The 19,106-nt window shown below is 38.3% G+C and overlaps 2 protein-coding genes across 3 annotated transcripts in view; one reads left to right on the forward strand and one right to left on the reverse strand.

The window, feature by feature from the left end:
- The first annotated feature begins 252 nt into the window (after positions 1-252).
- LOC138002960 (uromodulin-like) lies at positions 253-8,863 on the forward strand. Its single transcript, XM_068848925.1, has 6 exons — positions 253-383; positions 747-1,055; positions 3,293-3,445; positions 4,868-4,984; positions 6,243-6,362; positions 7,626-8,863. The coding sequence occupies exons 1-6, from the start codon at positions 368-370 to the stop codon at positions 7,994-7,996; spliced, it is 1,086 nt and encodes a 361-aa protein (XP_068705026.1). The 5' UTR covers positions 253-367; the 3' UTR covers positions 7,997-8,863.
- A 4,956-nt stretch (positions 8,864-13,819) lies between these two features.
- The window catches only part of LOC138003672 (general transcription factor 3C polypeptide 1-like), a 103,782-nt gene continuing 98,495 nt past the window's right edge, over positions 13,820-19,106 (reverse strand). For both annotated transcript variants that reach the window (XM_068849870.1, XM_068849869.1), the window contains exons 38-41: positions 18,048-18,177; positions 17,222-17,284; positions 15,427-15,511; positions 13,820-14,264 (exon numbers count right to left, since the gene is read on the reverse strand). In XM_068849870.1, the coding sequence (XP_068705971.1) occupies positions 14,185-14,264; positions 15,427-15,511; positions 17,222-17,284; positions 18,048-18,177 (358 nt within the window). In that variant the 3' untranslated portion in view covers positions 13,820-14,184. The remainder of the gene's footprint in view (positions 14,265-15,426; positions 15,512-17,221; positions 17,285-18,047; positions 18,178-19,106) is intronic.

Raw genomic sequence — 19,106 nt, forward strand, 5'->3', positions numbered from 1 at the left:
AATGTCCCCTTTAATCAATATGAAAATTTGTCGCCATATCATATTTAACAATTCAAGGTTATGTGATTTGTCTTTCGATGAATGCCTTTTTCATTTTGCTTTTAAGCTCTGGGAAAATTAACACCTGTAATAATATTTGCTTTCAATTGCGCCTTTAATCAGAAAATGTAGTAATTGAAGCAACCAACAGCAAAACGCTGACAGTCAAACAAACATAAAAGCCCAGAATTAGTTGTTGAACAGGTGCCTTTAATTTCCTTATGTTGTTAAAAATGTGTTTTATTTTTATTTTTGACTCGGTGCAATCCAGCTCCTTATTTCTTTGAATTAGTGAATTCAAGTCAAAGCAACAGAGAGAAAAAAGACAATGCAAGAGAGAGAAGGTAGAATGCATTTCTTTAAAACTGTTCGCAAAATCTCATTTCCGAGTCAGCATGACCGTTGAGATAATGTAACAGTTAACTGAAATTCAAACTACTTGATTCATGATCGCTTTATCTTGTATGTCCTGCGCGCAGCGCTGCAAATGTCTTCAGTGTATCAACAAATGATGTTTTGAAGGTTAAGCCTTCTCTTAAATCTGTTTTATTCCATTGAATATCAAATCCGGCATCTGTTTTGCCAGACGATGGCACGTCGAACACTTGTTTCACTCGGAAACCATCAGTATTGTTAGCCGTTTTTCTAACTAAAATTGTCATCCCATTAAAATATGTTAATATTATTTTTACTTGTGTTTACTGCAGTTCTCAAGACATCTTTTCTCATTTTGGGGCTTCAATTCTACGTCTACAGCCACTGCCTGCTCTTAGGCGCTGATAAATGCGTGACATCCATCGAAGGAGTTTCACTTCTGAAACACAGCTACGAACAATCTGTCGTCCATGACATGCTTGAATGCTATAACAAATGTAAAGCTGACACTCTGTGTCAAAGCTTAAACTTCCATAGATATCAACACGTCTGCGAGTTAAACAACCGAACAAAGTCTTTAAATTTCCAACGCGACCTTGTTCCATATTCAAACTCATTTTACTTGGACAACCCACACAGAGGTAAATGTCACTTTAGCTCTTATCTTGTTTGGACGAGTGGTCACTGACTGCTTGACTCAACTTAACACATGCACTTGTTCATAAGAAAATTACTTCAATTAAGAACTTTAGTCGCAAGCACGCCGTTAGTGTTTTTTAGTTCTATGTCCGCATTGATTTAAAGGGCATTTTGAGGCTCAATCACAAAAAAAAACTTACTTAAAAACTAGACGCTCTTTTAATATAGAATGAGTGTTAAAAATTCTATTTCAGTGTTCATGTCTGTTTCCTCTTGCAAGCGAATCTAAGAGCAAATTTTTTGTGATGTTAATTGGTTCTACTTTAAATATGAATGAAAACTAATTTTCGTAAGAAAAACTTCGCACTTAGAATCGCTTTGAAGAGGAGGCAGACATGAACTCGAAAATGGCCTATTGTATACCAAACGGTGTGTTGGTACCTTAGGAGAAGAGGTTTACGCTTTTTGCGCTGTGTTCATTTCCGGATGTTAGGGTATATTATTTTCTGTTAAGTCTGTGAATGTGGTATTAGATGGTTTTGAGATGGTTTGAAAAAGTGAACCTCAATTACTTCACATTTATAGCAATTAGCATTAGGGACTTAAGGCCCGTTTTAGACGTCGCATTTCACATGTGCTGAATCTAATGCAAACGAGCGAAAACAATAGATTTTTTCATTTGCATTAGATTCGGCACATGCAAACTGCGACGTTTAAAACAGGCCTTAAGTCGACGACGACACCCTCGTCGCCCCTTTCGCTATTATTCCTTCTCGTTCACATCGTATAGTGTTAGAGAAGCATGGTACGGGCGGTTTCACAGTAAGAATAGAGAATGAAAGAGAAAAAAAAAGGAAAGGAACTTTATGTGTCTAGTCGTTCTAGCGCTGGAGCACTAATTGGGACACTGTTGTAAACTGAAACTAAAAATAAAGGTAAATAAAATCAAATGTTGGTTTATCAAGAGAAGGGAAACCCGGAGTACGCGAAGGAAAACCTCTCGGTGCAGACGAGAGAACCAACAAACTCAAACCACATATGACGCCGAGTCTGGAAGCGAACCCTGGCCACATTAGTGGGAGGCCATTGCGTCAGATTCACATTTGTACGCCAGCGCGAGTTGTCGTCAAAACAACAAATTTGGTGATTTCACCGAAGGCCCTCCTTCCTCCACACACGAGGAAAGTTGTTATCGACTACTGCTTACAGTCAACAACTTGATTCAATCGACAACTGTTAATGTTAGGAAATGCATTTCCACTGACGAAACTTTTAGTTGTCGATAGCCGGTACGTTTTGCAGGAGCCTGGGAAAAATAGTAACAAGAAAAAAAGAACCGCTGACTTCAAAAATCATTTGCGTCGCTGCGAAATAAACTTTAGTTATTGATGACTTGCTCACAGTCGGGAGAAAGGGAGTTGTCGATAACAAAAAGGCCGCGTTTGTCATCGACAACTAAAGTAGTTTTCCTTTTCAAAACTGGGAAATATAATTTAGTTGTCGTTTACAAACTTTGTTGTCGAAGTCTTGATTTTTCGCTGTTTGTGTCGTGATTCACACACGCATTGTTTTGTTATCGACAACCGAAAGGTCATCGATAACAACTTGGTTCGTCTGTGGAGTACCACAAAAACATCCTCTAAAACGCGTGCCGCACGTGCAGCACGATTTATTTTTCCTCTTCTGACCAATGATTGAAAGTAATTTGTGGCATTGTCGTTGCGTCGTCCTTTCTCCCTCTGGATGTTTCCATGACAGCAAATTTCGATTTACCTAGAGCGACATTAAAATGTACTAGGATCTGACCTAATTTTCATATTTTCTTTTTCTGAATTTGGAAAGCTATTTTTAAAGCAAAAATCATATCTTACCGTCTTGCACGTTTCTTAACTTAGCTAATATTTTATTTTTAAACGGCTTGAGAATGATAGAGATAAGGTAACCAAGATGACCCTTTGGATCCAGAAATAAAAATAAATGTAATAACAGTTTAATTCTGAATCGAGGCTGGCGACTTAGCTCGATTATGCCTGGATCTTTCTTTTTCGTGGAGAGAGGAACCTGGGTACAAAATTTGTCTTTTTGCCAGGTGCTCACCTCGTTAGCTCATTACCGGGCCGAGCATCTCGATGAAAGTCAAAAATCTTAATTACAATGTCGAGCATGGTAAAACCCTTAACGGATGGGACGCGATTGGATACCACCCTCACTATCATGAATTTAATATATTTCACAACAGCATTTCTTGGCTCATCTCCACTGCAACCTGCAGTTTCGTGCCAAGAAATTAAGGACGCGTCTGGGGGACAAGCGCCTAATGGTAGATACTGGCTATTTTCGGGAGGCCATGAGAACAAGCCCGCTGTGGCTTATTGTGATATGGAAAAGGGAGGTAAGTACTGACAGCAAAGTTAATGGTTACTCGTACCCGCTTAGAAATTTATGGAGAAGATAGAGGAAAACGTAAATGCATTATCATAAATTGACTTAAGGATTTGGGAGGCATGTTCCCCCAATTTTGACTTCAATTACTCTGAAACACCTGGATGGAAACAGGAGTCCATGATTAGGAGCTTGCCTCTCCCATACAAGTCCTATCAGTCAACCTTTGCGAGCATCAGATCTCCACGAGTTCTTTTGCTCTGCACGCACTGTTTAGAATGGCCAATCAAAATAAAGTTATTGTCAAACGAAGACAAAAATAGCAAAAACGATGCATGCAAATTGTGCAAATTGGTGTAAATTGATGTAAATGTGAGTCTCCTGCGGGAGGGTGAGTTCTAAAAATAGAAAGATACGCGCAAAGGTTGACTGAAGGATATACTCCATAGGGAGGCTCCCACTCATGATCATGGGCTCCTGCTGGAAATAGTTTTTGAAACTTAGGAAATGGGCAGATGTCAGGCTTCGAGGTTAACTGTTACGTTTACCGTCGTACAGTTTTGTCACATTGATAATTGCTCTAATTGTATTTTGACTCAGTACGAGATTTTAGTTCTGAGAACAAGCACCGTGAAGATTAAGTTAACCTCTACAATTACAAAGTACCAAAAGATCATGACCTTAAAGCGTTTAGCTCTGGTTCATAGCTGGGGTTTTTTTAGTTAAAAAAAAACTTGTTTATTTGGATGTAACGTAGCTGGTGCATTTTTTCCAGCTTCGATTCCATTTTTGTCCACATTTGGGCATAAAATTGGCGTCCTAAAACTGCCCCAGCTTTGTTTCAAGGAAAAGAGTTGCAAGTTACACGCTGCACGATCATGTGCATCTGAAAGTACGCTATTGCTCAGAACTGAAAACTTAAATTCATAGTCGTATTCCAGTCAGTAATTCCCTAATGATAAATAATAATTCAGCTGGAGTTCAAACTGACAGATTACTCGCAACGGCCTAACTTCGTCTGTTGTCGTCCTAAATGTTTCGAACATTTAAAAATTATCTCGACTTCGTCTCGGTTTTCATTCACCGATATTAACCGAGCCTGAGGTGAATAATTGTTTCAGAATAATTGAAACCTCATTCCCTGGCAGAAAAGCCCTGGGTACGAGGTTGGTATAATTACATAGTTGATTATTTGAAAACTATAAATTTTCTTTAAAACAATAAATTTCTTCATCTGTGACCTCAAGAAAACGGCTTACAGCCATTTTGAAAAAAAAACTGCTTTGGCGATTATCGTGTAATAGTCACCTCAAGTGCAACCAATTAGCTCAGAGAATTTTCAATAACCACCTATGTAATTATACTAATAAAGTATTATTTCTGGCGGTGGAATGCATTGAAAAACAAAGAAATGTTCTTTTCTTTTTTTCAGTTGTCATAACGTGCACAGGATCCCGATGCAAAAGTGGTGCAACCTGCGAGTATCAAGGTGAGGGAGAGTATTCATGCCAATGCCAAAAGGGGTTCACTGGTAGCCACTGTGAAACCGGTAAGTGTTTCTGGCTTTTTTTTTATTGAATTGTTATCGATTCGGGATTTAAATAGCATGCAAGACTACACTGTCTTCAAATCACCCATAATCAGAAAGGTCCCTTCCTCCCAGTTGACTTACCTACGAAGATCGAAGGACCTCTGCTCACAGGTTAGGATTTTTGTGTATTGTATTTGTATACCTGGAACAAAACGTTTTATTCCCAAAGGATTTGAATTGGGTACAACAATGAGTTAGCCCATTAAGTCCACTTTTTATTTTCCAGCAAAACGTAGTTTAAAAATATACATTTATCTGACGCTGATGGGGACTAGGCCAATTTGAGTAATTCTTACTCTTGGGTAGTAGACTCTCGGTACATTTTTCCCCAAAACCCGAAGTGGGAGAGATTCCACAATTTCTTTGAATCTAATAGCTTATTGAATGAATAATACTACTCCTAAAACCATACTGAAAATCCAACATCCACCATTGCACAATACCAGATAGTGTTGTATGACGTCTGATTACTAGTTGCGGACGTCCGGGAAAACAGATTTCCGATCTAAAAATAGTTTTCTGGAAATTAACATATCCCGGCTAAAGATCGGCTCCTACACTCCCTTTCTGCCCCTCTTTTTCTCTTGGGGTAATGACGATATTTCTACTTTAAAAGGGTCCGGGCAAAGTTCCTTAACATTTAAATTCTGCGAAGGGATTTTTGTATTTGAAGACAACTGCGAAACGAAGCACGTAAGTTTCTTTTCAAGATCATCGTGTTAAATTAATTATGAACAAATTTTCAAATTCTCGTTAGATCGTTACCCGTTGTCTTACTTACATACAAACGTAATTGACCATACCCATAGGGACCTTTCAGGGAACAACATGATCAACGAAACGACAGAGCAGAACAAGAACAACCACTGTTAAGACAGTCAACTGCTGCACCAGACGAGAAGTTGAACCAGGGACTGCCAGGATCAAATTCAAGTAGCGATCAGAAGGGGTCTTGAAAATATCATTGCAAGCGCCCTGCTCCAATGCCCTCACTGCCTACTCATTTTACTAACAACACCCGTGTTCTTTTCTTCGAGTTTTCTTCAGTTTTCTTGTATCTGGTTCAGTTATTGAAAGAAAGATGATTCGTGGGTAACTTTAATTTGCCGTTCCCAATTTCTATTAATTTGCACTTCCCAATTCTTAACTGACATTCGATTAGTTTGAAAGTTTGGGAATTCTAACCAATTTTTCATCTCATGTTTTATTTTCTTAGATTTTAACGAATGTTCTAGCAACCCATGTCTTAATGGTGGAACGTGTATCGACGTCATCAATGGCTTCAACTGCACATGCCCAGCTTATTTAACTGGCGATCGTTGCGAACTTGGTCTCGGTGAGTCCTTACAGTACAAATACTAAAGATTCAAATAAAAATTATTAAATGTGCGAGTTTGATACAAGATGAATGAAACCCAAAAACCAACAAAAGAGGCTTATTAGGTAATTAGAGAAAGAATGGCTAAGACCAGGATCCGGAACTGGACGCTATTATGGACCGAGTTATTTTTAGATTGATTTTCCCCGAAACTAGACCTTTCCAGATAATATAAAAAGTCTTGCATGAGATATTGTTAACATTGGGACTGAGGATGGTCACGTGCACCCGTCAAGACCAAATCTCAAGAACTCGTCTAAAAATCGTTTGATCTGAGAAGACGCCATGACATAACCTAGTTTTGGAGTTGTCGTTTCCTGGTTGTTGGCTCCTTCTAGGACCTTTTCAAATATCACAGACGAAATTAGAGGATTTTTTTCCACTACTGAAACTAAGAGAAGCCAAGTAATCTTCATGTCCTCTGTGGTCATGAGACAAGCAGCAACCAAAAAAAAACTGAACCGAAGAAAAAAGTTTCTGGGGTCCAAGTACGCTTTTGCAGATTGTGCATAATTCTTCCTATTTTTGAAAACGGTGCGTTGCAAGGAAGCACAATTGAGATATTTTAGAATTACATTGGCTCATCTTTGGCAGGTAAGTTGAATCCCAATAACGCTCTAAACGTTGTTCGATGTTTTTAGTGGTAGTTGCAGTTTATTGCGCCCGAGGACTGGGCCCTGTCCGGGAATCGGAAAACCCGTTGTAAACCATTACCATCTCACTACCTCTCTCATACGCAAGATATCCTCAAAATTATGGAGAAACACAATTTTTCCAAAAATTTTCAACAACACCTGATTCGGGCATTGAAAAAGACCGACAGCTGTGTGGAAACAGAATTCAAACCGTGTTGAAATCTCTGTGATACAAAAATACAAGCAATCGCTATTAACACGGATGCTCGGAAAGTAATTTTCTGTGTTATACACCTTATTCCAAAAGGGCCACCATTTTAGTATTCTTTTGTTTGCATGCAAAGTGAATTACCCCTTTTTGCCTCGTTCAATGTTAAATTTTCTTTTGAGAACGAGTCAACAAGGGCTAATTTGCAAGCAAACAAAAGAATACTAAAATGACGGCCATTTTGGAATGAGGTGTATAATGCAACAATGAAATGTGGTAATGGTGTAATGAGACCTCCGGAGGAAAAGATGTTTTTCCTTTTTTTTAAATTTCAATTCGTCTTCCTAACAAATATCCTGGATGTTTCTATCTTCTCAGGCCAGGAATGCAACTCCTATATTCTGAACCAGGAAATTGACCGCAGTGTGACACATGCAACAATAGGCTCATCACAGAAATGCGACGAAACACTTGCAACCGGCTGGTACCGCTTTAACAGCACATCAGGTTTCAAAATGCCAACTACCTGCATAGCACCCAACAAGTGTAACACACATGCAACAGGCTGGCTAAACGGACCTCACCCAAGCCCCAAGGAGGGCATTGTAAGCAGGACCGTGTGCTTCAACTGGAGCGGCAAATGTTGCAACTGGCAGCTGGTAATAAGTGTTAGGAACTGTGGGTTATTCTATGTGTACAACCTGACCAAAACAGACACCTGCAAACTTCGTTACTGTGTCACTAACTGAACCCGATGGCTAACATCCAAACCTTTCAGGTTTGATGCAAGACAGGCGGGTCTACTTCAGTTCTTGGAGGGGAGCGTGGGCACGTGATACTTTCTTTCATTACCGAAGTTAACAACCTCTAGCCGGTTGCAAAATACGCACAACCGCAGTGGCTCTGTTTTTGTAACCATTAGCAACGTTCTTTTATTCTCAATTTTCCCTGCTAAGGCGCAAAAGAACCAAAGATCTATCATTCGCTTTTTGTCTTTTTTACAGGGAAATCTTTGTTTACATTTTTTGCCTCATTAACAAAAATGCTATTGTTTTCTAATTAGTCAGCCGAGAACAAAGTACTGAATATTGAAAGTGTATTGCATAATAAGCTCTCTCTGAAAATACCAGATAATCTCTGAGCAATGATGCTTTGAAAATTGGGATTTTACAAAGAATGTATGCAATTATTATATTAGCGCCTTTGTCACCCAAGAATTTTTCAGTTTTGATGGCTAATAACTGGCTCAGTCGTTATCAAAGCTGAAAGGATTAAAAACGCCTATATTTAGAGATTTATTAGAGTTTAACAAGTTCTTGACATTTGAAGTCAATTTGTAAATAGCACGATACGTTGGTGAAACAAAACGTAAGCAATGACGTCAGCAAAGATTCCCTTATACGGAACTGCAGTGATTTAGGGGCTTTGACTCGCTAACATTTCATCCCTTCAACATATCAACATGTCTTCCATCAAACATGTACACTCTTCACAATCCCATAATCAATCAATCAATCAGTCAATCAATCAATCAATCAATCAATCAATCAATCAATCAATAAAAACCAATCACATTATTCGAGCTCCGTTAACAGCTAAATTTCGGTACACCACAGTTAGCCAGAAATCGCGGCCTTGGGGTTTCCATGTCGGATAAACAAAAGATTGTGACACTGTTAGTACTGCATTACTGTTTTAAAAGGAACAACTAATTCAATTAATTAACCACTTCTTGAATTCGAATTGGTTGACTGATTTTTAAGACATCGGAGTCGCCAGGCCTGATGAAAAACGTAAGGAGTGGATAACTCCATTAGTTCCGATTGGTGGTTTTCAACCAATTCCTTGAGACCGAGGTGACAGTGGCGTAAATGAATGCTGCTTGACAAATAAAAGAAGCAACTGAAAGATCTATTCTTGGTTTGCACTCACGTGATTAGACGCCCATGTTGGTGTACAAAACCAAAGCAAAATGTCGCTCGCGTTATGCATAATATTAGGGCCAAATTTCCAAAAGGCGTTTTCGCTATAATTGTTCAGTACACCAACATGGCCCCCATTACGTCACGTGAAAACCACTGATAGAGTGTTGTCACGTGACATCATGACAATGGAACGGCGGCCATGTTGGTGTACCGAACTAATCACCCGGGAATTGAGCTCTTTTATTATGCAAACGTTTTCCTTTTTTTTTTTCGGTGGAAAAGCAAGGTTACTGATCACGTGAGTGAAAACACTCTATACTGACCGACTTGTGTGTTTCAACTTGAGTAATCTTGTGGGAAAATTTCCTTAATATAGTATAGAGTTGCAAAGTTTAGGTAATTATTTACTAAGCCTCATTGCAGCATTTGAATTCAATTAAATTATTCGCTGTATCTCCCCGAGTAATTCAAGGTGAGGTTTGATTCTGTCGCAGTTACGACGCATTCGCCGTATAGTGGTCTAAAGCGTGATACAGTCGCAGTATATCCTCCTTTTACCAATTAACAGTAGAATATAGTTGGCTGCCTGACGTTCGGACGAATCTCCGGCCAAAATCAACATTTTCCTTCAACAAAACAGAATAGGGACAACGCAACGCGTTGGCACAAAATAGAGAGGAAGGGGAGGCCTATTGGCCTATTGTTTAGGATTCTGGCCCGGGTTGCACGAAGAATGGTTAGCGATTCAGGGGGTGGCCAGATCGCCAAGTTGTGTTCGTTGGGCAATGCTCTTTACTCTTGCATTTCCTCTCTTCACCCCGGATTGTAAGGCGCCACCGGCAATTCCTTGCTAGGGGTCACCTTGTCATGTACTTGAATCCCATCCAGGGAGGAGCAGAGATACTCCAGGTTAATTAATGAGAAAGGACACCGAACGGAGGATTTCATGAACCACCCGGTCGGTCGGAATTCTTTGATTGCATCTGACGTCACGGCGGCCATGTTGGTGTAAAGAACAATAGAGAAAAAAGTCTTTTGGGAATTTGACTCTATTATTATGCAAAACTTAGCTACATTTTTCTATTGTTTTGGCACCAACTTGGTCGTCTTATCACGTGAGTGCAATCAAAGAATATGTTGCCCGCAAAGTTTGAGGTACAATGACGGCGAAGCATCCTAAAAATAAATTGAGTAAGAACGGTTTCAAAGTAAAAACGGAGAATGAAAAAGGCTCACATTTGTATGCCCACGTTGTCTTCAAAATCTCTAATTTTGGTAATTTCACGCCGTTATGCATAGTACCGCAAAAAATACGTGCTAAATTACGTTCGACTGCGCATGTGCAGCACGATTATTTTACTTTGGAACAAAAATTCTTTTGAATTTTGCTGTGTGTTTACGAAGCTAGTTAGGATGATTAGCATAAAGACAAAAGAATAATTACTTAGCCGCCATTTACGAATACGGTCTATAAAGTTCATGACGTCGAAAACAATACTTTTTGCTAGAATTGGAAGTCATCTCGGAAATTGACCAACGCCTTTCACTTGCTCACTCACATAGCTAAGTAGGTTTTAAAACGAATTTAAAGCCAAATTTTGTAAAAGAAACGGCAAATACACTTATATGTTCATCTCTCAAATGATGTGCGCGCCGCGATTGGCCACTTCAGCGGGCGCTCTTCTGTAGCCCGGACAACTTTATGTTTGAAAGATCTCCAGATTTAATATCTTACCAAACTCGTTTTTTTCGTGCCGTGCTGGAGAACGTTTCTTCCAGTTCAATTTATAGCTCGGGTACCAACTCGACAAATAAAGAGAACCATAGTACGGCATGCATACCACGTAAAATTAACGGTACCGGTAGCGGTAGCCCTAAACAAAAACATACTGATTGCCTTGCAGGACTGAAATCAGAAGAAGCGCTGCCCAAAACAGAGTGTTAATAGTCCGACAAAGACGAACTTGCCTTAAGGGCCTACTGACGTATTTTTTGGGGTGCGTTGCTAAGGATGTAACAGCTAACTAATTTGAGAGAATTTGGCATTATTTTGGTTTCATAATTTGTATTCGTTTTTGCATCCAGCCAAGCATGGTTTTCTTTTTATTTTGAAAAATGTTCTTTTTAGAGAGATAAACGATACTGAAATACCCATAAAATTTTCAAAAAAGATGATTTGAAAAAATCAATGCTCAGCTATATTCTTTATTTGGAGGTGAAACGTGCCATACTAAAAAAAAAAAAAAAAATTCAATTTAAAGACCGCCGGAAATTTAGCTTTTTCTCAAATCTGCCGTCAGTTCGTTAACGCAGGCGCAGAGAACGAGTTTGAGGGGGCGAGAAAAAACCTTCGATGGAAACAACAGTTCGTGCGGATGTTTTTGCTTGTCAGTGGGTTTCCTGGTCAGCTCACGATATGATGATGTCAGTCACCGGAGGTAACATTTCACCTCCTTAGCAACGCGCGAAAAATACGTCTGTGGGCCCTTAACAATAACTCAACGAAGTGGAGATGAAAAGTACTTGGATAATCACCTTCGCGTTGCCCAATCAGCGCGCTCGGAGAGCACTATTCACTTGTGTGGGATTGTGTGGTATATAGGTCCGAACATGCTACAATAGTTCAATAACTGAGGTTTTTATTATATTGACTCTCTTGCGCATGGTTTTCTATTCCTTGAGACTTGTTTATTCTTTTTCGGTGCTTGCCTCTTCGCCTGCTTCTCTTAACGGTTCTGGGAAGTAAAATTCGCACTGGAACTCCGACAAGACTAAATAGAAAAACGCTTCTCGCAGTTTTGTTTAATGTCCGAGAAAGACAGATTTTTTCGTGAAAGAAACGACGCAGGTTATGCCAAAAAAATATGACAGCGATATTTGACGTATTTCGTTATGTAATATTGAGCAAAATCCCAAATATAATGATGAACCTAAGGTAATTATTATTTATTTAAAGTAATACGGATTGTGACAATTCTACTTCTGTGCACCTCGATTAGCTTTTGCTATTTCCGGACTGAGTTGCACCTGTATTTTCTATGTCGCATATTCAATAAACTCTTTAAATCAATTAAACTTTCTCAGCACAAAACAATAATGTCACTGGTCAAAGGAGGAAAAAGAATGGTGCTGCACGTGCTGCAAGCATTTTTTTGCTGTACGCTGTGTAACAACGTGAAATCACCGAGTTTGAGGTTTTAAAGGGAACCTCCATTAAAACATGAAAATAACTTGAAACCGCAGAACATAATTTTTACAATAAACACTGTTCCCAATTTTTCCAATGAAAGCGTTTCAATCTGAAATAAATAAATTGCAAAAACGCTCGCTTTGGTTTTCAAATTTCCCGGGCGCCGCCATTCTTGAATAGTTGTGACGTGTCGTGGTTGCCCTCTATGCCACTTTGGAAAATACCATAATACTCTTTGCTTGTTCCCCCAAATTTTGCATATGCATTGTTTCCAGCTTCTCTCTTGGGAATTGTAATTGTCCAAGTGAAAACAAAAACCAAGGTTGGCCAAAATTTGGGGGACAAACAAGGGTTTTGTTATATAGCTGAGTTTTTTCCCCAGCAGCACGCGCTCTCAGTGGTTACTTCGAGGTCACATGACATCTAATAACAAAACTGTTTCCCGCCAAAAGTCTCTCAGCGGGTAACAGTGCAAAACCAATGACGTCAGAGGGTAACAGTGCAGTGTTACCCGCGAATTGTGACCACAATTATTCAAGAATGGCGGCGCCCGGGAAATTTGAAAGTGAAATTAAGTGATTCTAAAATTCAATTTTTGCGATAAATTATACAATATGGGCGAAGCGTCCCATAAATGGTTGGTAAGGTACGGACGGATTTGAAGTAAAGAGGGAGACTGAAAGATTCATTGTAGCTTGTCCACGTGGGGACAGCTATTCTTAGAATTATTTTCATAGAGTTATGTCGTAGAGTTAGTTAAGTTTCTAATATCTCGAATTCAAGATTTTGGGAGCTAACCTTAGGCCTAAAAACGTTTGTGCCTAAGGTTAGCTTTTATGCATATTTAAGATACTTTTTGTATTTCTGTATTTCTGAATTCAGGATTTAGGCCTTCCAAAATCTTGAATTAAGGATTTTGGAAACTTAAGTCTAACTCTAATTTCATAAGTCTGTGAAAATAACTCTACTGATAGTTAACGTCTGTCCACGTTGTCGTTAAAAGCTTAAATTTGGTCATTTCACGTAGCAGTTTTGACGAGTACGGCAGAGAATATGGGCGAAATGTCCTATAACTAGAGTGTAGTTCGTCTACGTTGCCGTCAAAAACTTAAATTTGGTTATTTCAAGTAGTAGTTTTGACGACTACGGGCGAGAAATGTTCAAAAATGCGTGCCGCACGTGCAGCACGAACATTTTGGTTCTTTTAACGAATAATATTCCTGCTTTTTGGTGTTGTCGTTGCCGTAGCCGTCGTCGTTTCTTGAACTCCCTCATGTTTTGTTGAGTACGGGAGAGAAATGAACTAAAGTGACGTGCGTGTCGCACGTGGGGCAGGATTATTTTATTCTCTTTTAACCAATGAAATCAGTCATAGTTTTGTGGCGTTGTCATTGCCGCACCCCTCGTAGTTACTTAGAAAAAGGATACCACAAAGGCATTTGCAACATGAAGTAATTCTTTTATTTCAAAACAAATAAAGAAAACAATTACGTTCTCTGCTACTCTATTAGTTAAACGCCTGTTTGATGGAAATTTCCGTTCTTTACTTTGTTGTAAACCGTTCTTAACCGCTAACTGTGGGAAAAAGCAACGAATGGATGGTTACGCAGATTGTTGTCAATTAAAATGAATGAATCCTGACCTTCTGGATTCGAATAAGACTGACTGGAATTGGTTTTTCGCCGCGGGTGGTTCTGTCCATTTTTTTACTGTCCACGTGCACCTTGCAGCATGGAAGGAAGATGTCACGTGCAACCGGTCGCCTGGGCAAGTGCATTATTGTGATGGAACGCTAAAGCCACACACAACTCAGTTTCCACGTTTATCTTGAGCGCTCGTTCGTGATACGCTTAATCAAACAATCCACTGCCGGTGTGAAGAAAGTCATGACTTGGCTTGACTCTGAAAAATAAATTATTGACTTGGATAAAAAGACTTTGAGCAATGAATAACTTGTCATCGGTGTCCTTTCTGGATTAAGTCATTTGCGTTAGACGGGCAAAAGACCTTTTAGCATGAACGTTTTCTTTGCCCATTTAAGACCACGTGATGTAAGTTATGCGTACACATGCACGTGCACAAGACGATATTTGAAAGAAACTGTTCCTTAGAAGAGTAACATCACGTGGTCTAAAATGGGAAGCTAAAATGGTCTATTGGTCAGCGACTGGCGATGGGTAAATAGTGTTTCACTCACGTGATCAGTAACCTTGATTTTTCTCCGAAACAAAGCACACAACGTTTGCATGATAATAAAGCCACATTGTTTATCTGCCCAAATTTTGCATAAGCATTGTTTTTGTTTTCTCTTGGGACCATTGTAAGTTCCAAGAGAAATGCGAAACAATGCTTATGCAAAATTTGGGGGGACAAACAAAGGAGTATTATGTTACTTTTCGAAGTGGCCTATTGTCTGGTAGTAAATGGAGGTGGACAAGCATTGGGCTGTCCATAACCAACGAGGGACAGTGAATTACGGATGAGAACTTGAGTATCTTACGCGTATACACTCAGCAAACCTCCCTAAGATTCCAACTTTCATGCAATTCACGACGATTAGCATGAGGTTAACTTGCGTCTGAAGACCGAAATATTTTGAGGGCTTGGTTTATTCTCGAGATAATGACACAAGTAGTTTGTCATTTCACCTTACAAAGAAAAATATGCCTTGCAAAGTAAATTTGAAGTCACCGAAGGGAAGGGATCCATCATTCGTGTTCATTGTCTGGGTCACAGGACAAATAATTGCGATTTTTGAGGACTTTTAAGACGATTTAAAAATAAAATCTCGAGGGAAAAATGTAAAACGTGATGAATTAATTTAAGAAAGTATTTGTCACTAACTAGTGATATTTTGTATTTGGTTAAGACTACTCCATTAAAAAAAAAAAAAAAAAAAATATAAATAAATATATATATAAATATATATATATAAATATATATATATATATATATATATATATATATATATATATATATATATGAAATGGTCGCCTCAGAAACTTAAACGAATAAAGGAAAGCTGCACTTTAAATGACTAACGAACAAGACCGACTTATCAAACCTGCTTGCTTGGATGAAGAAAACAGAGAGAACTTGGGTGGTAGTATTCGCGTCTGCTTAATGATACAACCATCTTGGAGAAGACTCTGAAACGAAAAAAAAGCAAAAAACAAAAGGGCTTAAAATAAATGAAAAAAACGAAACAAAAAAAACAAACACAGAGACACAGTTTTCCACCCTAATGACGGACGATAGGTCTCTATGAACAGCAGTCTCTTGCTGATACAATAGCTTTTACTTTCGTATAAGTACAAAGGTCATACCCTTCACTAAAGCTATCGTTGCATTGGATTTTTTTTGTTAGAATGGAATTGCCTCGGAATATTTACTAAAAAACTTCAAAAAAATAAAAAAAAAGAAAGAAAGTTTGATTTCAGTTGATTTGTAATTAGTAGGCGAAAAGCCACCTGGAAGATGTACTTCTAATTAAGTCATTACTACGAAAGAGAGAATTAACACCAATGTTTATTGCCTGTTTGTATATTATTATTATTATTATTATTATTATTATGTATATTATTATTATCATTATTATTATCATTATCATTATTATTGTTATTATTATTATTATTATTATTATTATTATTATTATTATTATCCTTAGAGCAGTTTTCAAATGGCTGCGAAAGTAATTACGCGATTGAAATTGCTACGCTTGGTGATTGGTTGAAAAAGGTCGCGCCAGTTTATCAACAAAAACACCAAAACCAATCGCGACTTACACGCACGATTTTCCCCGCGCATTGAGCAAGTTACACGGGATTGCTACGAATTTGGATTGGTTCATTGCGCTCTTTGCACCTGCTGTGATTGGTCGAAGTAATTAATTTGGTATTTGTTTTACAACGCTCAATTGAAAACCGCTCTGTTATTATTATTATTATTATTATTATTATTATTATTATTATCATTATTATTGTTATTGTTATTGTTATTGTTATTATTATTATTATTATTATTATTATTATTATTATTATTACTATTGTTATTATTATTAACAAATCTAAAACAGACAAATGCTTACCGATAGAGTCTATAACTAAAAACTAAAGACAAATACAAATAAAAACAAGACAAGGAGATGACTGGAAGATATGTAACATGCAATAGTAAGAATGCAATTGCGAATCGGCATGTCCAAACGATGGTAAATTAAGCTTAATCTCTTCAGACAGCCATTTTATCTCCTAAGGGTGAGTAAAACATCGAGAAGGTAGAGCTAAGATTAAAGTACCACAAAGGATGGTTTACGTTGACTCAAACTGGAGAGCTGAGGTCATAAATGATTCAGATAGATAAATTCCGTGTTATAAAGGGAACCTCTACTAAAAGAACAAAATAACTTGAAGCCACAGAACATAATGTTTGCAATTAAGATTTTTAAAACTGTTTCTAATGAAAGCGTTTGGATCCGAAAAAAGTGAATTTTATAAACGCTTAGTTGGCTTTCAAATTTCCCATCTTGAATAATTATGACGTGTCGTGCTTTTCCTATTGTTCTGACAAAAACAGCGTTTGTTTTGAAACAATATGGCAACCACGACACGTCACAATTATTCTAGATGGCGGCGCCAGGGAAATTTGAAAGCCAAAACAAGCGCTTTTGAAACTCACTTTTTTCGGATACAAACGCATTCAATGGGAAAATTATGAACAATTTTAATTGTAAACGTTTTGTTCTGTGGTTTAAAGTTATTTTGTTTTTTTAGTGGAGCTTCCCCTTAAATTGTCACTGCTTTTGTAGATTATCCACCCTTCCCTTGGCAAAAGAACCCTTAAAAACTACAATGTTATACCTCGAGGATTTCACGTAACGGGACAGGTCGCAACGCATCATAAACGCGGTTAGCAATCTGGCTCTGAAATGAAAAGGGAGGAAGTATGTTGGCTATCGTATTAGCGAGCGTCAGTGGATAAATTAAAGTGACATTATCCGACGTTTTGATGGTTCTATTAGTATTCCTGAAAGCAATACTTATGAAATAAACAACAAAATAGACATTATCTTCTTTTGTGAGCAACATTAAAGAATGTTAGCATCGACAAAGAGTGCGACGTCGAGTACGAGTTCTGGGATTTTGAAGACTGCGCATCCGTACTGCGCAGCCCGGCCTGCTCAACTCGTCCCCGGCAAGTACAAGGAAAGGTTACGTTTATAGAAACGTAGGCCGTGTAGCACTTATGTTTTAAACAGAGTTAACTGAATAGAGCTTAATGTGAAGTGCTGGATTTCTATCCCATATGAACCATGTGAGCGTTAGCCCTACTGATGGAAATGGGCCCACACAAGGACAGAGCTCAGTGATCAGCATTGGAGATGCATCATGACAAACAAAGCCTGGTCCCAACCCCTCACCACCCCCCCCACCCTTCCTCCTCCCCTCTTCCCCATACCAATGTTTATAACGTGGTGAAATATACTGTGCAAGACTTTGGCCTTTTCTAAACCAACATTGGGAGGGGGACGACAAAATACGGTTTAGTTGATCCTTTATCACACAGACAAATTAGAGAATGACCATTTTTTCTGTAACATTTTCCCAACGATTTTTGTTCAACATTGTAGTTATAATAATCACATTGGATGTAGATGTAAACAAACAAACAAACAAACAAACAAACCTCTGAAATGCCGGGATTCTTCAAAATTATCATCAGCACCATGTTTCTGAACATGCTCAGTAGCGGCTGGCTGGTGGTACCATCAATTGTGATCCAAGGACGACACACAACTGAATAGCTCTCATAGTTGCTGTAACGTGAGAGTAAAGAATACATTTGAAAGGAAGACTGAAGTGTTCCATGCACTTAACTGGACAATTTAAGAAAATCTGTCTTAACAGATACCCAAAAATTCAGGTTACACAATTGCTTAAAGTGGTACTACGACCAAAAAAAGATTTCTTTTTTTTCTTTGGATTTCAAAACTATGTTAACTAAACACTGAATGATCCTAGTTTTAAGTTCTGATTTTAAAAAAACACCTGTTTATTTTAACTGCAATTTTCTTATTTATTGGTCCGCCATTACTAACTTTAAAATCTTGAGAGAGCTGGGTCGAGGAGAAAATGACATCAAAGACTCACTAGTTTAAGAATGCAATGCGTGTGTACGCGGCTGAATTAATATGCAGCACGGGAGTTTCGGGCTTTCAGACTTTTAAACCCGTGTTTTGCATATATAATAAATTGCGTTTACACGCTGAAATTTTGAGCTAGTGAGTAAATGACGTCATTTTCTCTAGATCCAACCCTCTGATGCCCAATCGGTCAGTTTTGAACGTGAGTAATGGCGGACCGTGAAATCCAAAACTTACACTCAAAATAAACAGCCTTCGGATAAAACTCAAAGCTCAAAACTTTGCCAGTTAAGTGTTAAGCGAACACGCTTTCAAAATCTGAAGAAAAAAAGGATATGATTTTTTGATCATAGTGCCACTTTAAACAATTGCTTCACTATGACCAGAAAATCGATTCTTTCGTTAACTAAACATTAAGTGACCCAATTCTTAAGACTTGATTTAAAAAGGACACCTGTTTATTTTAACTGGAATTTTTCTATGTAATGGTCCGCCATTACTAAATTGACCTGCTCTCAACTTAGTGGTTTTATAGCACCGAGTTGGTAGAGCATTGCACCAGCATCGCAAAGGGCAATTCATGGGTTCGAATTCCGTTGAAG

The sequence above is a fragment of the Montipora foliosa genome, chromosome 5 (genome assembly GCF_036669935.1).
Source record: "Montipora foliosa isolate CH-2021 chromosome 5, ASM3666993v2, whole genome shotgun sequence".
NCBI classification, from domain to species: Eukaryota; Metazoa; Cnidaria; class Anthozoa; order Scleractinia; family Acroporidae; genus Montipora; species Montipora foliosa.